The 17,524-nt window shown below is 38.8% G+C and overlaps 1 protein-coding gene across 2 annotated transcripts in view; it reads left to right on the top strand.

The window, feature by feature from the left end:
- Window positions 1-15,960, top strand: part of mtbp (MDM2 binding protein) — a 101,281-nt gene extending 85,321 nt beyond the window's left edge. For both annotated transcript variants that reach the window (XM_059973099.1, XM_059973088.1), the window contains exons 19-22: window positions 1,846-2,092; window positions 3,862-3,975; window positions 7,373-7,438; window positions 14,813-15,960. In XM_059973099.1, the coding sequence (XP_059829082.1) occupies window positions 1,846-2,092; window positions 3,862-3,975; window positions 7,373-7,438; window positions 14,813-14,851 (466 nt within the window). In that variant the 3' untranslated portion in view covers window positions 14,852-15,960. The remainder of the gene's footprint in view (window positions 1-1,845; window positions 2,093-3,861; window positions 3,976-7,372; window positions 7,439-14,812) is intronic.
- Window positions 15,961-17,524: the final 1,564 nt, after the last annotated feature.

The raw sequence follows: 17,524 nt of genomic DNA, 5'->3' as shown, positions 1-17,524 counted from the left end.
TATGGGGAGAAAGCAGTAGAATCAAGTTGAGTGGGAAAATAAATCCACCATGATTGAATGCACAGCAGATCCGATGGGCCAAATGGCCTAATTCTGCTTCTATTCTTACTGTGTATAGTTGGATCGAGGAAGTGTGAAGGATGATGGGCAGGGAGGTTGGGAGTGAAAAGATGCAGAGTGGAGACAGAGGCTGGATGGTGATAAGTGGGAACACAATATTACCAGTACTGGAATCTGGTAAGTAAGAAGGGTGATAATGGGAATGATTAAGGAGAGAGAAGAAAGGCAGATGAAACCAAATGGGAGACGATTTTGTGTGCATGGTGAGTGGACAGAACCAAATGGGGAAGCGGGGTGAAAATGGATGATGGGTAGTGCTGTGGCAGGAGTATGGGAAAGGGAGTAACCTGGCAGGAGAGATGGATGGGAAGGAGGGGAGGGGGAACACAGGTTGTAAGGGTTACCTGCAATTGGCAAATCAGTGTTCTGATTTGTAATTGATTGACTTTTCACTCTGTATTGGGTTATTCTTTGGTTTCTTGTCTTACTCACTGCCTGTGAGGTATGAAATCTACTTCACTTTAAGTTCTGCATTTCTGTTGTACCATGTGATAAATGTAGATACATCTTTGGCTTGCTTATAAATAGTAGTTATTCTGCCTTTGTGTAAGGTAGAGAATAATGTTCTCACAGTGGGCACTTTATTAGGTACACTTGCTCGTTAATGCAAATATCTAATCAGCCAATCATGTGGCAGCAATTCAATGCATAAAAGATGTGGTCAAGAAGTCCATATGTTGAAGACAAAACATCAGAATGGGGAAGAAATGAGATATAAGTGACTTTGACTGTGGAATGATTGTTGCTGCCAGATGGGGTGGTTCGAGTATCTTGAAACTGCTGATCTATTGGGATTTTCACACACGAGTCTCTAGAGTTTACAGAGAATGGTGTGAGAAACAAAAAGCATCCAGTGAGTGGCAGTTCTGTGGGCGAAAATGCCATGTTAATGAGAGAGGTCAGAGGAGAAGGGCCAGACTGGTTCAAGCTGACAGGAAGGCAACAGTAACTCAAATAACTATCTGTTTCAATAGTGATGACAGAAGAGCATCTCTGAACTCACAATGCATCAATCCTTGAAGTGATGGGCTACAGCAGCAGAAGACCACAAACATACACTCAGTGGCCATTTTATTAGCTACAGGAGGCCACTGAGTGTATAACGAATAAGAACATCAAGTAATCTTCAAATCAGAAATTATCTTTCTGATTGGAAAACAACTTAGCACTGAAATTCAGTTTTCAATCTGTTAAGCAGCGTACAGCACCTTTGAGAAGTAGTGCTCAAATCAGATTCAAAAGCTCAGGTAGACAGATGTAGCCTCCCTGTATATCCACAGCAAGAAACAATCTGCCAGAGGAACTTGGTGGATTATGCAGCACCTGTGAGGAGAAAGGAAGTGTAGACATGTCAGATTGAAACCCTGCATCAGGAATGAAATGACACTTCCTTTCCCCAATAGATTCTGCTCAACCTGCGAAGGTCCTCCAGCAGATTGTTGCTCCTGATTCCAGCATCTGCAGTCTCTCGTGTCTCCTGTTCCTTCACAGAATTGATTTCTGTTCAGTTGCTGGTGCTAGATTTTTTTTAATTTCACTTGATGACTATTTGGAAATATGGAGACAGACTTTACTAGTTATGATATAATAGATGCAAGATATACAGTAATAAAATACAGTGCATTGCCGTTTGTTAAATGAGAAACATGGAGAAAGATCCAAGATTGTGCAGTGTATACAAATAAGCCTGATTACAACTGGAGTTCATTCACTTCTTACTCCTAGACTGGTCAAATCCAAAAGTGTGGAATATCTCAAATCTCAGATAGCGCCACACACTTCCCAGAGGGGTGAAAGTAACATACATCGTGCGGCAGGTGCTCTGCGGGGACACGCACAAAGGCTTGCTGCTGCTGTTCCTACTTCCAGTAAGAAGTTCAGCAGCCAGGTTCCGAGCACAGTTACAAAACCTGGCCATGGAGGTGTGGTTCGAGAGGAGTCGCGAACCGAGCGAACGCAGAAACACAAAAGGGTAAGGGTGTACCGTGTTTTTAATCATGCACTTTCAAAATGGGGAAGAAATGTATCTGGTTCTTTGCTTATGTACTTGATTATTAGCATTTTAATTACTAGACAGAGTAGCTTATTTACATCTCTTAGCATCTTAAAAGGTGGTATATTTTTAGTGTTATATTGTAAGGTAGATAGGGCGACATTCACTTTTACCTGAACTCTCTTTTCATTGCTTTACAATAGGACGTTGCTAATGTAGTCAAGAAAGAAGGAAGATGTATAGATTTATTTACCAACACATAGTATACAGGAAATTTCTGCTAGCATTGCCTGGAATTGGTAGTTGGTGAATTAATTGTTAAGGTTACAGAAAGGAAGGCAAAGTTTTTCAGAGCCCTCAACTCACTACCCATCCTGTTATTGTCATTATTTTATTCTTATTATTTGTTTAGGAATACAGCATGGAACAGGCCCTTCTGGCCCAACGAGCCACGCTGCCCAGCAGCACACTCATTTCACACTAGCCAAACAACTAATTAACCTACTAACCAGTACATCCTTGGACTGAGGGAGAAAAGCAGACTAGCCAGAAGAAATCCACACCGTCACAGGGAGTATGTACAAACTCCTTACAGTCTGAATGCTCCAAGCTGCTATGCTTGGAAGACTTAGATTTGTGAAGATAGCACTCTATGGATGGGCTGCCCAGTAATTATCCCTTGTACTCCTGATGGAACTTGCATGCTGACATCTTCAGGCCAGTTTTGAGATTGAGGTAGATTTTGTGGTGGAAGAATGCAAGCAGGTCTCAGAACTTCTGGAGAATACAGCATCATTCTCAAGTCCACGTTCCTATGTTGTTCTTTTGTATCCAGGTTTCATAAATGTTACCCTTGAACATGCTCAGTGATTGAGCAACTGAAACCTCAGGTGGAATATTTAAAAGATCTACAAACTCTGATTGGAAATACTTATTTCTGTTCCAGTCTTTAATGAATGAGTCTTTATTCTGATACTGTGCCCTTTAATACAGGTCAAATGGTGGCCTACATCAGAATTAGAATCAGGTTTAACATCACTGACATACTGTGTTATGAAATTTGTTGTTTTGCAATAGCAGTATAGTGCAATATATAAAATTATAATTACTAATTATAATAATAGATATATTTATCAAAATTATTTAAATAGTGCAAGAAGAGAGCAAAAATAGTGAGTAATTGTTCATGGGTCAGTTCATTGTCCGTTCAGTAATCTGATGGCAGACAGGAACAACAATGAACAAACCCATTAGCACCACCTCAATTGTTGTTAGAATCACATCTGCACTAGGTTCCCCCTTCCTTTGATTATGATCATCACATCATAAGTGGCTGAGGAAATTTTAATTTCTATGTTCAGAAGCTTCCTTTTAACTTGTCTAGCTTATTAAAACTCATACACATTGCTCTCCCATAACCGCTGTCTAAACAACTGTAAAATGTATTTCAACTGCAAAATTGAAAGCTGTTTTTACTGGAACTTTTAGTTAGGTTGTATTGACATCTGTTGAAGAAAACTGGTCCTAGATATTTAGAGTTAGTGCTCATCATTGCTTTGTTGTACTTAAGTATTAGATTCCCTTTCTGAATAGCACTGTACACTTGAGCAGTATAAACTAACCATGTGAACAGTTTTCAGAATCATGCTTTGATATGGGTTAGAAATTATCGTCGTTGTCTTTGAATAGTTTAGGAATAGGATGGAAGTGCATGCTTTAATTATTTTCATTCTCATGTTTCTCCTTAGATGCTGAAAGAAGTTGTGGCAAAAACCCTCGAGAATAATGGAATCTCAAAGAACCATAAATCGTTTGTTTCTTGCAGTCAGCGTCTATTTAAAATATCTTTGTTTTACCTCAAGGTAGGTTACCTTTAGTTCTGCATCATTGCAATATTTTTAAAAATCTGCCTTTATTCCACATGTTAACAATTGAAATGGTTTTGTTTGATGTTTGTAGGGTAATTAAAATGATCAGATCTCCACTTTCAAAGGAGGGATATGCCTTTGTTATTCCTTCACAGTCCTCTTAATGATAATGTCTGTTGCAACACCATTGATCAGAATGCACACTTGGTTTAATTTTATTGCATATTTAACAGCTGCAGTGGTCTTATTGGCAATACCAGTTTGCCTGCCATATGCCTATTACTAACAATTGAACACAGGTGTGCATGCTATGAAGCTACTTTAATTACTTGCTGCAGTTTGTAACTCACCATACAAAGAGGTTTAAGCTGGAGGAGGACAATTTATTGATGGAATAGAAATAGATACCAAAATACCTAGTGAATGATCCCAAAGAAAGACATTAGTGGGGTAGAAGAATTTCATCCTTGGTCACAGGAAGAAAACATAATGTTCTTTGCACTACACTTATAAGATCTGGTTTCCTGGCTCTAGTGGGACTAAATTCTGGAAATAGATTACAATCCACATACACTGCTATTTTACACATTCATACATTGACTAAGCATTTTCTAATCCATTAAGTATAATCTCTGGAATTTTTAATGAGAATGATAGATTTGTGTAGGATTGGCTGTGGTCCTATAAAGCATTATTCTGAAGGCTTCGATTTACCAGCTGTGAAACTACTTGGTGATGTGTAGGTTCTTGGAACTTCCATGATTATGTGTGGTAGTTAACGTGCACCTGTGGATGTTGTTCCTTTTCACGCCTTGTGGCGCATTGGACAGCATTTTTTGCAGTTTCCTTAGCATTTGTCTGTTTTTTATAATACTGATTTGCTGGCTTGGTGCTCATCCCAGCATGGATGGGAAGTGTGCAAGGAGCCAGCCAGATTCAAATCCGGTCCTGATGCCACTACACTACTGGCCGGCATCGTGCACCTATAGCTGAAGAGAAATGATATGGAAACTTCAATGTTGTAAAGGAGTATTTTAGTGACAGAAGAAAGGCAGTGTAATGTCCTCTGTAGTTATGAGATATCGCAGATGCTGGAATTTGAAGCAAAAAACAAGCTGGTAGAGAATTCAGTGGGTCAGGCAGTATCGATGGAAGGAAATGGAAAGTCAGTGGTTCTGATCATCATCCTTCATCTGGATCCAAACTGTTGACTGCCCATTTCTCTCCACAATTGCAACCTGGCTTACTGAGTTCCTTTAACAGTTTTTATTTTCCTTCTGATAACTTCCACGTTGAGTTTGTATTAATCAACTCAGCTATCACCATTATACTCATACGCTGTGCTTCAAAGCACAAAAATCTCAAAACTTCAACATCTAGTGTAGATGCTGTGGTATTCGATAACAGAGGAAAAACATCAGTGTTGTTAAAATAATAAACACAAGAAATTCTGCAGATGCTGGAAATCCAAAGCAACATATGCAAAATGCTGGAGGAACTCAACAGGTCAGGCAGCACCTATGGAAATGAATAAACAGTCAACATTTCGGGCTGGAAAGGAAGGGGGAAGACGCTGGAATAAAAAGGTAGGGGAGGTGAAGGAGAATAGCTAGAAGGTGTTAGGTAGGTGGGTGGAATAAACATCAGATCTTTGTTCATTTCCATGTCGCTGCCTGACTGCATCATTTTATGTATGTTGCTTTGTGACTGTTGCTAAAATGTTTGTTATTTAAAGAGAAGAAACTTTTTTTCCCCAAAATCTGAAGATTAACTTCAGCTTTATATGAAGATAGTGTCGGAAATTACAGGAGCTTTTCTAGGGCAGAGGAATCAAGAAGAATATGGTACAGGCTTTAAAGTAAGAGGTGATAAATTTAATAAGAACCTGAAAGGCAATTTGTTTCCACATGGAATGGACTGTTGAGGCAGTTTCATTGATATTATTTAAAAGACATTTGGACAGATTCATAGATAGGAGCAATAGCTTGGATGCATACCTTGGTTGTCAAGGCCAGAGGGCCTCGTTCTGTGTTGTAGGAGAGCTTTCTGTTGATTGCTGTTTTCTTTTCCATTCATGACATATGAGTGTTGCTAGAAAGTTAATGGTTTTTTATTTATATTTATTTGCCCATGAGAAGGTGAGTCGCCTCTTGGAAAACTGCGTGCATTCCGGTGAAACTGCTTCCATTCGGGTGGGTCACTCCAGGAATTAAACCTAGGAGTAGTAATACGAAAGTTGTCTGACTTGGAACTTACTCCCCCTCACTTCCCTCAAAACCATCCCTATAAACCTGAAAAAAAGCTAAGTTTGAGCCATGACCTCAATGGAGATGGCAGCTTGACGCCATTTTGAACTTTATTGTTATTGTTCAGGATCTTCTTGGCTAGGATCACTGGATCAGCTTTCAGCTCCAGAAAAGATGAGATGCTGGATACTGAGAGACCTTGGCTTATAATGGAAGGGATTTTTGAAATGACTGGGATGTGTGGTAGGGGGCAGCATGGTAGCACAGTGATTAGTGTAATGCTTTACAGTGCCAACAGTCGGAAGGTCGGTTTGGATTCCAACCGCTATCTGTAAGGAATTTGTACATTCTCCCCATGACAGCATGAGTTTCCTCTGGGTGATCTGGTTTCCTCCCACATTCCAGAGACATTTGGTTAGTTATGGGAGTGCTATGTTGACACCGAAAGCATGGTGACTCTTACAGGCTGCCTCCAGCACACCTCTGACTGTGTCAGTTGTAGACTCAAACAACGCATTTGCTCAAGTTTCGATATTTTGATGTGTAAGTAACAAGTGAAGCTAATCTCTTTAATCTCTTGGGTTGCTTCCACAATGAAATCTTTCTGATTTAAGTAGATTCAGTACTTCCTTTGCATTTTCTTTCCAGTTCAGATAATTAACATCGTGGTTTAATGTTCAAGGGGCTCTTCATTTCTTTGTTAACAGACAGAGAAACTAAAGCCCACCACCTAAACATACAGATTTGATACAACTAATACTCAGCCAATCAGATAGCCCTGGTAGAGAGAAAAGGGGAATTAATGTTTCGGACTGATTACCTTTCTTCAGAATCTTTGGAAGTCTGATGTAAATGCTCTTTAATTTTATTGTTCAGCATTCCAAGTTACAATCTAGTCCTCTGTTAGCTTTTTGACCAATTTATCACTTTATTTTAAAGCTTTTTCTTATTAGGTGTTATCTCACTATTTGTGTCTGCAGGGAATTATTTTTTACCCTTTATTTTTCTCAGCAACATAAAATCTTGAAAAAAGTATGTTGAATAAAAGATGGTTTGATTCTGCCATTATATAAAACTGTCAAAGCCAACAATACGTTATTTTACAAAATGTATGTACTTTCTTATTGACCTTTTTATAATTATAGGATTTAAAAACATCACGTGGTCTTCATGAAGAAATGAAGAGAGCTGCGAACAGTAATGTTCGGCAGGTAGGCGTATTTCTATGAAGTGAAATCTCCTCCAATGTCACTTCTATGTACTTTGGGTTAAAACTGGAAGTTGCTCCTATGCCATTATAGTGATACAATGGCCACACTACTTATTAAACCAATCTAATCTTAAGTCACCTATTCTATTGTCCTTTGTAGCGTATTTTAAGGCGAAACAAGCACATCTCTTGTTTTAGCTTCCAAATAGTTTGCATTAGTTTCATTTTCTGAACACCTTTAATTATGTACGTATCTAACATTGGCGGTCTAAGTAGAGCCACCATGCCCAGTTTTTGGAAAACCAGCAATTTCTGAGCCAGCTTGTTTTGTATACAAAGTTTTGACATCATCAGAAATTATTTATATTACTGGGTCATGGTACTGTGCTACTGCTTCAGAACATGGAAACAGTCATTTAATCTGTAGAAATAGTCACAATTACTCATCGCTCTGTAAACAGTGAGGTTAATGTTGCCTGTGATGGTAACACAGATGTATAATCTCAATTTAAAACATTCTCAGTGAAGGTGAAAATGTACATCATCCTTGGTCTAGGTGACATGGGTGGCTGTGTTGTGTTTTTGTTCAGAAACTTATGACTGCTTGCAGCATTGGGGTATGGATTGGTTTTCATCTGGACCCTGAACAGCACTTCTGAGTTATTGGCTTAAACAACATTTTGAACAATCACTGGGGTTTGGTTTGTCATGGGTTATATTATTAAGCTCTTCCTTAAAGCTGCGACTCAGATGTTCATCACTTTCACAGATGCAGAGACAGCAATTCTTGCACAACCATCAACCACCGGAAGGTACCCATACCTATATGGTATATTGGATATAGATAATGCAAAGTTGAAGAGTAGACTAGGGTCAACAGCACATTAGTGGAATGTGTAGACCTGAGCCTTCCCACCTCACAGAGTTGCTGGGCTCTGGTATTCTGAGATAAATAGGTTATTGTCACTTCTGGAAGGGAATTGGATAAATACTTCCAAAGGGGCAGAACATCAGGACTGTGTGAAGAGCAAAGGGGGTGAAATTAATTAGATAACTATACCCAAATTTGAAACAATCAGAATCTTTCTCCAGGGGTCGAAATTTTCAGTACTAGAAGACACTGAAGGTGCAGGGAGAAAGTTTAAAGGGAATGTGCTAGGCAAGTCTTAAACAGATTGGTAATGCCTGAAATAGGCTGCTCGGGATTGCGGTGGAAGCAGATACAATAATGGGGTTAAAGACATTATTAGATAGGTATATGAATATGCAGGAATTGGTGAGATATGGATCATCTACAGGCAGATAAGAATTAGTTTAATTCAGCATCATGTTCATCACAGACAGCCTCGACTGAAGGGCCTGTTTCTGTGATGTACTGTTCTAAATTCTAACAGACAGCACAAACATGTTCGGTCAAGTAATCTCTTGCAACACATACAAAATGCTTTGAGGAACTCAGCATGTCAGGCAGCATCTATAGAAATAAATAAGCTGTTAACTTTTATAAGGAACGGGGGAAGATGCCAGAATAAAAGGGTAGGGGTGGGAAAAGAGGACTGGCTAGAAGGTGATAGGTGAAACCAGCTGGGTGGGAAAGATAAATGGGTGGAGAAAAAAGAATCTGATAGGAGAGGTGAGTGGACCATGGGAGAAAGGGAAGATGGAGTGGCACTAGGGGTGGTAATAGGTAGGTAAGGAGAAGAGTTAAGAGATAGAGTGGGGAATAGAAGGGGGAAGGAAAAAGGACATTGGAAGGAGAAATCATTGTTCATGTGCTGGAGGTTACCTACGTGGCATATCAGATGTTGCTCCTCCATACTGAGAGTGGCCTCATCGTGGGAAAAAGAGGAGGAGGTCATGGACCAACATGTCAGAACAGGACTGGGGATATGAATTAAAATGGTTGGCCATTGGGGATTGTCACCTTTCTGTGCAATATTTTACTCATCCCATCAACCAACACTTTGGCAACAATGGTACTGAGTTATTGGTCATTAGTCATGAAATCATTAACAATGGAAGATAGTTTAACTACCTCCACTGAGACATTAAAGTAACCCATTCGACTTCTGTGGTGTCAATAAAGTTGCAGTTATTTTTGAAGCAATTAATTTAACACAACATAAATTGATTTTAAAAGCAAGATTTTCAGCTCACACTGGTGCAAAGTTCAGCGAACCTTTTTCTAATTCACTAATTAAAAATAAATTAATTAAGAGAGCTTTTCCTCAGATTGCTGCAGAGAATTGTAGAAGTGTTTCTTTTAGAAGAAGTTTCCTTTGATAAGCTGCCATCCATTATCAGAAAACGTGACTGCTACAGGATTTAGAGTTAAATAACATACTATATAAGTTCCTTGAAGTATTTATTTTTTCGTGTTTTCAAGTACTGTTTGAAGTTTTTTTTGTGTGTGTAACTCAGCTCATCATGCCATGCTTTGTTTTTTTTCTCATATGTCAATAACTTTGCGTAAAAACATTGATAGGAATACATGTTTGATTAGCTGAGGGCAAGTTTCAGAATAAGAACTTGGCCATTTAGGACTGAGATGAGAAATTTATTTAACCAAGGCGGTGTAAATATTTTGAGTTCTCCACCTCAAATAGTTGTGCAAATATAGTCATTGAGTTGATTCACAGCTGGGATTGGTTGATGTTTTGCACTGGATTATGGAGTGGGGATTAGAGGGAATGTGAGTGTAAAGTACAGGACCTGCTTTGATCTAGAATAGGTTGGCTGGGGAGAGGGAAATTGGTTGACTATTTCCCCACATTACCTTTGAACTACCCACCCCTTCCTCTCCTGCTCAACGTCTGCAGTGCCAAGCATCCTGGCTGTCAGCTCATACCTGTATTCTTCACCTTGCTGGTTACTGACCTATTACACTTCCCTCAGACCATGACCACTGACTGAGCTTCCAATCCGAACTTAAAGTCTCTGACAGAATACTGGGGAAAAGGAACTCCTATTTTAGATCAGAGCTAACTGTCCCTATACTATTCAGTGCATTTCCTCCACCAGCCGGTCTGACCCAATTAAGCAGGACAGGTTCATGTCATTCTGTCTGATCTGGTAATATCTCAAGTTCTACACCATCTGTGCCTTAAGGACTATTTACTAAACCTCCTGTGTGCGATCCTAAGGGTCAATGTTAGCCTTTTATCTTCATTCTTCAGACTCCTGCCACTTAACCCCTCTTGCTTGGATGTGGTTAAGAGGGATTTCACCATCTCTTCACCCCTAGAATGAAAGGGTTGTCTAATGGAAAAAAGTTTGGGTCTGTAACTCATTGGAACACAGAAGAATGAGAGGGGACATTAAACCTCATAAGATCCTGAAGGCACATATAGATTCATAGACTTACACAGTGTGGAAAACAGGCCTATTAGCAAAAATTATCCAGCCAGTCAAGATATCCAACTGCAGTAATGCCATTTGCCTGAATTTGGCTCATACCCATCCAATCTAGACACCTTCAAGCATGCCCACCACTACAACTTCCTCCCTCTGGGTGGAAATACTCGTCCTTTGTAAATATTTCCCCTCTTATCTTAAACACATGCTCTGTAATTTTAGATTTCTGTACCCTGGGAAAAAGACTGTCACAATCTATGCTATACCCTATAGAGGATGTTTAAACCTCTATATAACAGCCTTTCTCAACCTATTTGCCTTGTTGTAACCCTTGGAATAATTTTCAGGTTTCAGAGAAACCCTAGGTAAAGATGATTATATCTACAGCTCATGGTACATTAGCATGATCAGTAAGTTGTAGATATAATAATCCAAAAATAATTGTCAATGCTCTTTTGAGTTGAGAATTTTTAGCCAACCTTTCTTGGGGGAAAAAAAACAGGTAGTTAAGCTTAGCTAACCGTTCTTGAAATTAATCTCTTTATTTACCTTTCATAAATTTTTAAAACTCATAAGGCTACCACAATAAGTTTCTGTTAAATAACTGGGATTGGGATTTATTTTAAATAATGGTTGTAAATTGACTTCTGAGCAATAAGTTCTGCTACTAAGTAACTTGTTTCCTGTACCCTTTTACTGACTGTGACTTTATTAACAAAGGATTTAGTCTATTTGTTTTGAGATTCCAATAGCTGTTTAAAATAATTAGCACTTTTATGTGTCACATTGCTATGATTTGTAGTTAAGTGTCTTTTCAATTTTGCTAGAGTCATTGCTGCATTTGTAAGTTGTTTGCCACAATCTAGACACAATGGAATAGGACAACTTGGATCACCAGTCCATGTAAAACCCAGTGATAAGTAGCTTTCATTGTAAGGACAGACTTTTTTTGTGTCCATTGTTGCACTAATGCAGTGGAATGACTCAGAAGGTTGTATCATCAGACACGTCTGTAAAACACGGGTTAATAAAATATAAAAAGAAAAGCATAATAATTAAATGAGAAAGTAACAAAAGATAGAAAACTTCAGATACAATTCACTTCAAATCTATACAATCCACCTTCTGCAACATCCACAGCTACAGCAAAGTGGCAGGCCAGCAGCTAAGTTGAGGCGAATCAAAAGTCATTCTTTAGAATGAAAATTTCCTTCCAATTTTCTACTACACCAGTAGAATTTGTTTCTGTAAATTGGTCAGCAAGTCAGTAAGAGGAAGTTGGGAGAGGTAATTTGGGAGAGAGAGGCTGACTTCACAACCCAAGTTGGGCAAGTCCATTCAATACTCCTCATCAGCCTACTTATTGTGCACCCTGCCATGCAATACAGCACTCACCAATTATCAACGGCCTGCCCTCCATGCAATACACCAATTATCAATGGCCTGCCCTCCGTGCAATACAGCACTCACCAATTATCAACAACCTCCCCTCCATGCAATACACCAATTATCAACGGCTTGCCTCCCACGCAATACAGCACTCACCAATTATCAACAACCTCCCCTCCATGCAATACACCAATTATCAACGGCCTGCCCTCCGTACAATACAGCACTCACCAATTATCAATAGCCTCCCCTATCTCGCATCTAAAACTGAGAATTTACTCAATGAAATAAACATGATCCTACTGCACACTGCCATGCTAGGCTGAGAGACCTCCGACGAGATTGCTAATGGGGCTGTTTCAGTTGCTTCCCATCACCCCGAGTTCTAGCATTGCTGTTGCGCAAAGTTCAAAGAAACAATGTTTTTTTTCAGTATTGATCTCTCGCAGAACCTCTCATGACCTCTTGCAGAACCCCGGTTGAGAAGCCTTGCTCCATAAGTCACCCTTCAACCTTCATTTCTACAGGGTAAACAGTCTCATCATATCCAATCTCATCTTAAGCTCAATCCATCCAGTCCAGACAGCATTCCAGTGTATCCTTTTTGCACCCTCTCTAGCTTTATCTTTCCAATAAGATGACAACAGAATGGCACACAATACTCCAATCAAGACCTAAATTACAGTTTTGTACAACTGTTGCATGATGTCCCAACTACCATGCTCATGATGAAAGCAAAGATACCAAATGTGTACTTCACCATTCCTTCTACCTGTGTCAGCACTTTTAGGGAACAAAGTATTTGCACGCCAAGATCTCTGTTCAGTAACACTTCCCATGGCCCTGCAGTTCACTGTGTATATCCTGGCCTGGTTTAACTTTGTAAAATGTATCACTTCACATGAGTCTGTGTTAAATTCCCTGCACGCTTTCTCTTCCAGACAACCTGAATTCTATTGTAACTTTAGACATCCTTCTTCGTCGTCCAATTTTGGGCTGTTTGCAAATTTAATAATTGTGCCATATACATTCTCTTCCAAATAATCTCAGTAAGAACATAAAAAGACCAGTACCAATCTCCACTGCCCCTGCTGTGCCCCTATGTTTACGTGTCTCCATTGTGAAAAACAGTCCTCCATTACCACTCTGTAATTCCTTCCCACCACCAATGCAATCTTGTATCTGTTGTGCTATCTCACACTGGATCCCATGCCAAATAAGCTCATGTCCAGTCAAATTTGTGAGACATGATTCCCACAGACAAAACATGCTGATTATCCCTAATCAGTTATTGTCTTTCCAAACACAAATATAAATTATTGCAAGTTTCATGATAATAAACCTGATTCTGAAATAAATCTTGTCCCTCAGAATCCCCTCCAATAACTTTCCCACCATTGCTATCCTCCAGTTATCCATTACATTACTGTCGGCTAACGAAATACAAAAAGCTCTGTGAGAGCTGGCAACCTCTGCCATTGCTTCCTACAGAATCCTAGGATACACTCGGCTATGTCCTAACGATTTAGCCACCTTTACGATCTTCACAACCAGCAACACCTCTTCCTTCATAATATTGACATGCTTCAAGATTAATGGGTCAACGCAGAGAGGATGCTTTCCCTTGAAGTGGAATCAAGAGCTGGGGGCCATGGTTATAGAGTAGAGAGCTGTCCATTTAAATTGAGATGTGGAGAACTTTGTGTACTTGGAGGATGGTGAATACTTGGAATTCTCTTACACAGGGAGGTGGAGACATTGCAAAACTAAGATAGCTACATTTGTGATCTGTAGGGAAGTTGGGAGTATGGCGAAATAGCATGAAATTGAAGATCAGATTAGTTATTATCTCCTCAAATGGAACAGTAGACTTGATGGGCTGAATGGCTGGATGTGCTCCTGTATCCATTATTCTTTTTAAGTCTCATGTTGCATTTATCCTGCCATTATACCGGTGTTTTGCTCTCGCCCAACTGATTCCATGGGTTTTCTCCACCCTACCTCCACCTGCCTTTTACGGAGTTCATGGAGAGATACAACATGGAAACATGCACTTCAGTCCACAAATGCTGTATTGACAATTGACCATCCATTTACACTTGGCCCTTTATTGATGCCCTTTTATTCTCCCCTTGCTCCAATCAACCACTCCCAGATTGTACCACGCTTCTACACTCTAGAGGCCAAACAACCTACCACCCTTCATACCTCTGGGGTGTGAGCAGAAGCCAGAGCTCCTGTAGAAATGGCACCAAGCCAAAAGGAGAACATGTAAACTCCACACAGCACCAGAGATGAGGATTGAACCTGCTTTGCTGGAGATGCGAAGCAGGTACTCTGCCAGCTGTGTGCTTCCTTTCTTGGACTCTTGCATCATCAGTGAGAGAGCCTTTACTGCCACTCCCTTTCTATAACTCTGTCTCCACTGTTTCATGTCTTGCTAGCTTTCAAAACATTCTCAAGCCCAACTTTTATTCGCAAACTCTCACTACGAATCATTGCTTTGCTCCAGTATTTGTTCTTTTTACAAGCTCTTTAAAAGGTGTTGTGATGACTGCACTGGAAAAGCAGCATAATACAGGTGAAAGCAACAAATCTTATGCATCAAGTGTGCTTGGTGTTTTTCCTTTAGGTGATCGACTGGGTGTTGGAAAAAGCCGACAAGAAATGAAGTCCCATGTTTGTGCAAGAGCAAGAAATCCCAATGAAGCTTGTTTCTAAATCTGACTCCATTTGTCTGGAATTTTAGCACTTGAAAGTAACATGATTCTGTCAAAGGAAGTGATGTGAAGGTGTGCTACACAACTGGTATCTGTTTATTCTGAGAAATAAGATAATTAGATGATGGTATAATTATAGAAAATTAAATACTATTTTTGTACTCTGTTTTTGTTTTAAATTTTAATTTTTTTTATAAAGTGGAGCTTTGAATCCAGTTTTTACAGAGTTTGCTATTTAAAAATACATAATATTTTCTTTTCATGATTAATTTTATTGATGTCAAAACCACATCCATCTTCCTGGTTTAGGTAACTACGTATGACAAGTGTGCTGAAAAATCCATGTACTTAGAACTATTTAGGACATGATTAAATGATCTGGGTGAAAAAAAGCAGAGCCTTTGAACCGATGGAAGTTTATATGACAAAATGGAGAAAACCATAATCACTTCCTTTTTGAGTTAGAGAAGTTTATGAAACTTAAGTTTATGCAATGTTTATGTTCTTGCCAAGACCTCAGGATTCCACAGACAGCTCTTCTCAAAATCTTAGTCCCATATAAGGCAGAGTAAACATAGGGGGCAGTCACATTTGTAATGCTTTAATGCAGTAATATGTTTTTCAAAAATTCCGTCAATAAATAGTTGGGAATAGCTAGCCTTATAATTTTTGCATGATTTTTTATGGTGCTAAATACAATCAGTTAGAACTAAAACTGTACGCTTGCTCCATTTGTGCAGATCGTTCCTGGTAGTTAGCCTGTAGTTGACTTGGCAATTGTCGATGTCTGCTAACTGGTTATCTTCGATGCTCTTATTTTTATTATGCCATTTAACTTGTCCAGCTTTTTATCAATGGGTTCTGATTGATTCAATAGAACACGTGTTACAGTGTCTTTTAATTATTGAATTGGATATGTTGTAAAGCTGAACATGTTTGCTGCAAATGAAGCTCCTGAGTGTAACTACTTAAGGTGAACTTGTACATAATGATTTTCCCATTGTTGGTTATACTCCTGTAATGTAGCAAATGACTATACAAAGGAATAAAGTTTATGATCATCTTTTATTCTGTGTTTGTTTTGATCCAATCAGCTATTATATTATAAAACCCAGGAAACAAAGCACTTTTTATTTCATGAAAAAGGGAAAGAAAATGAATAGCTTGTTGCCAGTATCATCTGCAGATTGCCTCTTGACACCTGGTGCCTTTGGGTTGTGTTACTGAGAGTAGATGATACGTAAGTTTTACACAGCTGAGTTTTCAGTCTTAATAGTTGTAAAGCTTTTCTAATTTCCACCAAAACCCTACTTAAAACTGAATTAAAAGCTTAATTTATAAGTTTGTGTTTACAGATTGGCATGTTTTTACTAGAAAAGGTTTATGGAACTTATTTCTGAACTTAGCTTACTGGGAAAATTACTCATGCTTTGTAAAAATTATGCAGTGATCTTGCTTATAGTTAAAACTTAACATAATCCTTTTGTCATGGCACACGTTATATCAATGAAAGTATCACTTGTGGATTATGTGCTCAATCCCTGTATACTTTAAAATGTTAGTTCATTGTGTCAGTAAAACCAGTAATTATTTTGTCTTTTTTTTGTTGACACGTTAATTGAAAAATTGATAATATATTATTTAGTCCCATGTTTTCTAAAGAAACAAAGAGCTTGCAATTTAATTTGTGCATAATTTGTCCCAAAGGTGCAATCCCATTTAACTGTAGTTTTTGCTACTAATCTTTCATATTGGATTTTGATTACTGGAATGTGCTGGGTTTTATTCTGTCTATACCTCGCATTGGGAGTAATCTTGAAGGTTACCACTGTTTGCCTGAACAGAATGGCTGTGCCTTATCCCATCTGTGCAGGTCATTTCATTACAACAGTGCATTGAGGTAGTACAAGGCAAAACAATAACAGACTGCAGGATGTGACAATAATACACCAATTTAAATCGAGATATGAAGGCAGTGTGATTACACAATTGGACCAGTGTCCGAACCCTGGGCTATTTATTGGGAAAAGTGGTTTCCAATCCTGGCATGGAAACTGAGAATTTTCAAATTCAAGTGATTTGTTTTTCTCTCCCACATTGATTTAATCTCAGAAATAAGGTTTTTGAATCTAGCAGGATGCCATGAAAGCCCAGAATGCCATTCAAGCACGGAAACTTGCTAACCTTGTCTTATAAGCAGCAAACTTAAAAATACCTAGCTCCATGTCTAGGTAAATCATATGGTTCCAGAGGCAATTAGCATTAGACTTTAAGTGCTGGCTTTTCCCACAAACACCTCATCTTCGGAATGAATAAAAATAAAAGTGTAAGGAAAACTGAGCACTATTAGTTTGGTGACTATTATATTTACCAGAGTACTTGACATGTGAATTGGAAAATAAGATCTCCAGCTTTTTGCTAAGTAAAACTGGAAACATACGGGTGTAGAATTGATTATATTGTGAAGCATTATCTGAGCAGGAATTTGTACACTGAGCAGAGATTGTATTGGTTAAGGATGGATTTCAACAGAGGTGGGAAAATTGTTAATTTGGTCAGTTTTATGCTAAGTATTTTGTAAAGGTGATCTAAGATGACAAAAAAAAAGACGTTGAGTCCCCCAT

Source organism: Hypanus sabinus, chromosome 1 (assembly GCF_030144855.1).
Source record: "Hypanus sabinus isolate sHypSab1 chromosome 1, sHypSab1.hap1, whole genome shotgun sequence".
Lineage (NCBI taxonomy): Eukaryota > Metazoa > Chordata > Chondrichthyes > Myliobatiformes > Dasyatidae > Hypanus > Hypanus sabinus.
The sequence above is the reverse complement of the archived record's forward strand: the minus strand, read 5'-3'. Positions and strand labels throughout refer to the sequence as shown.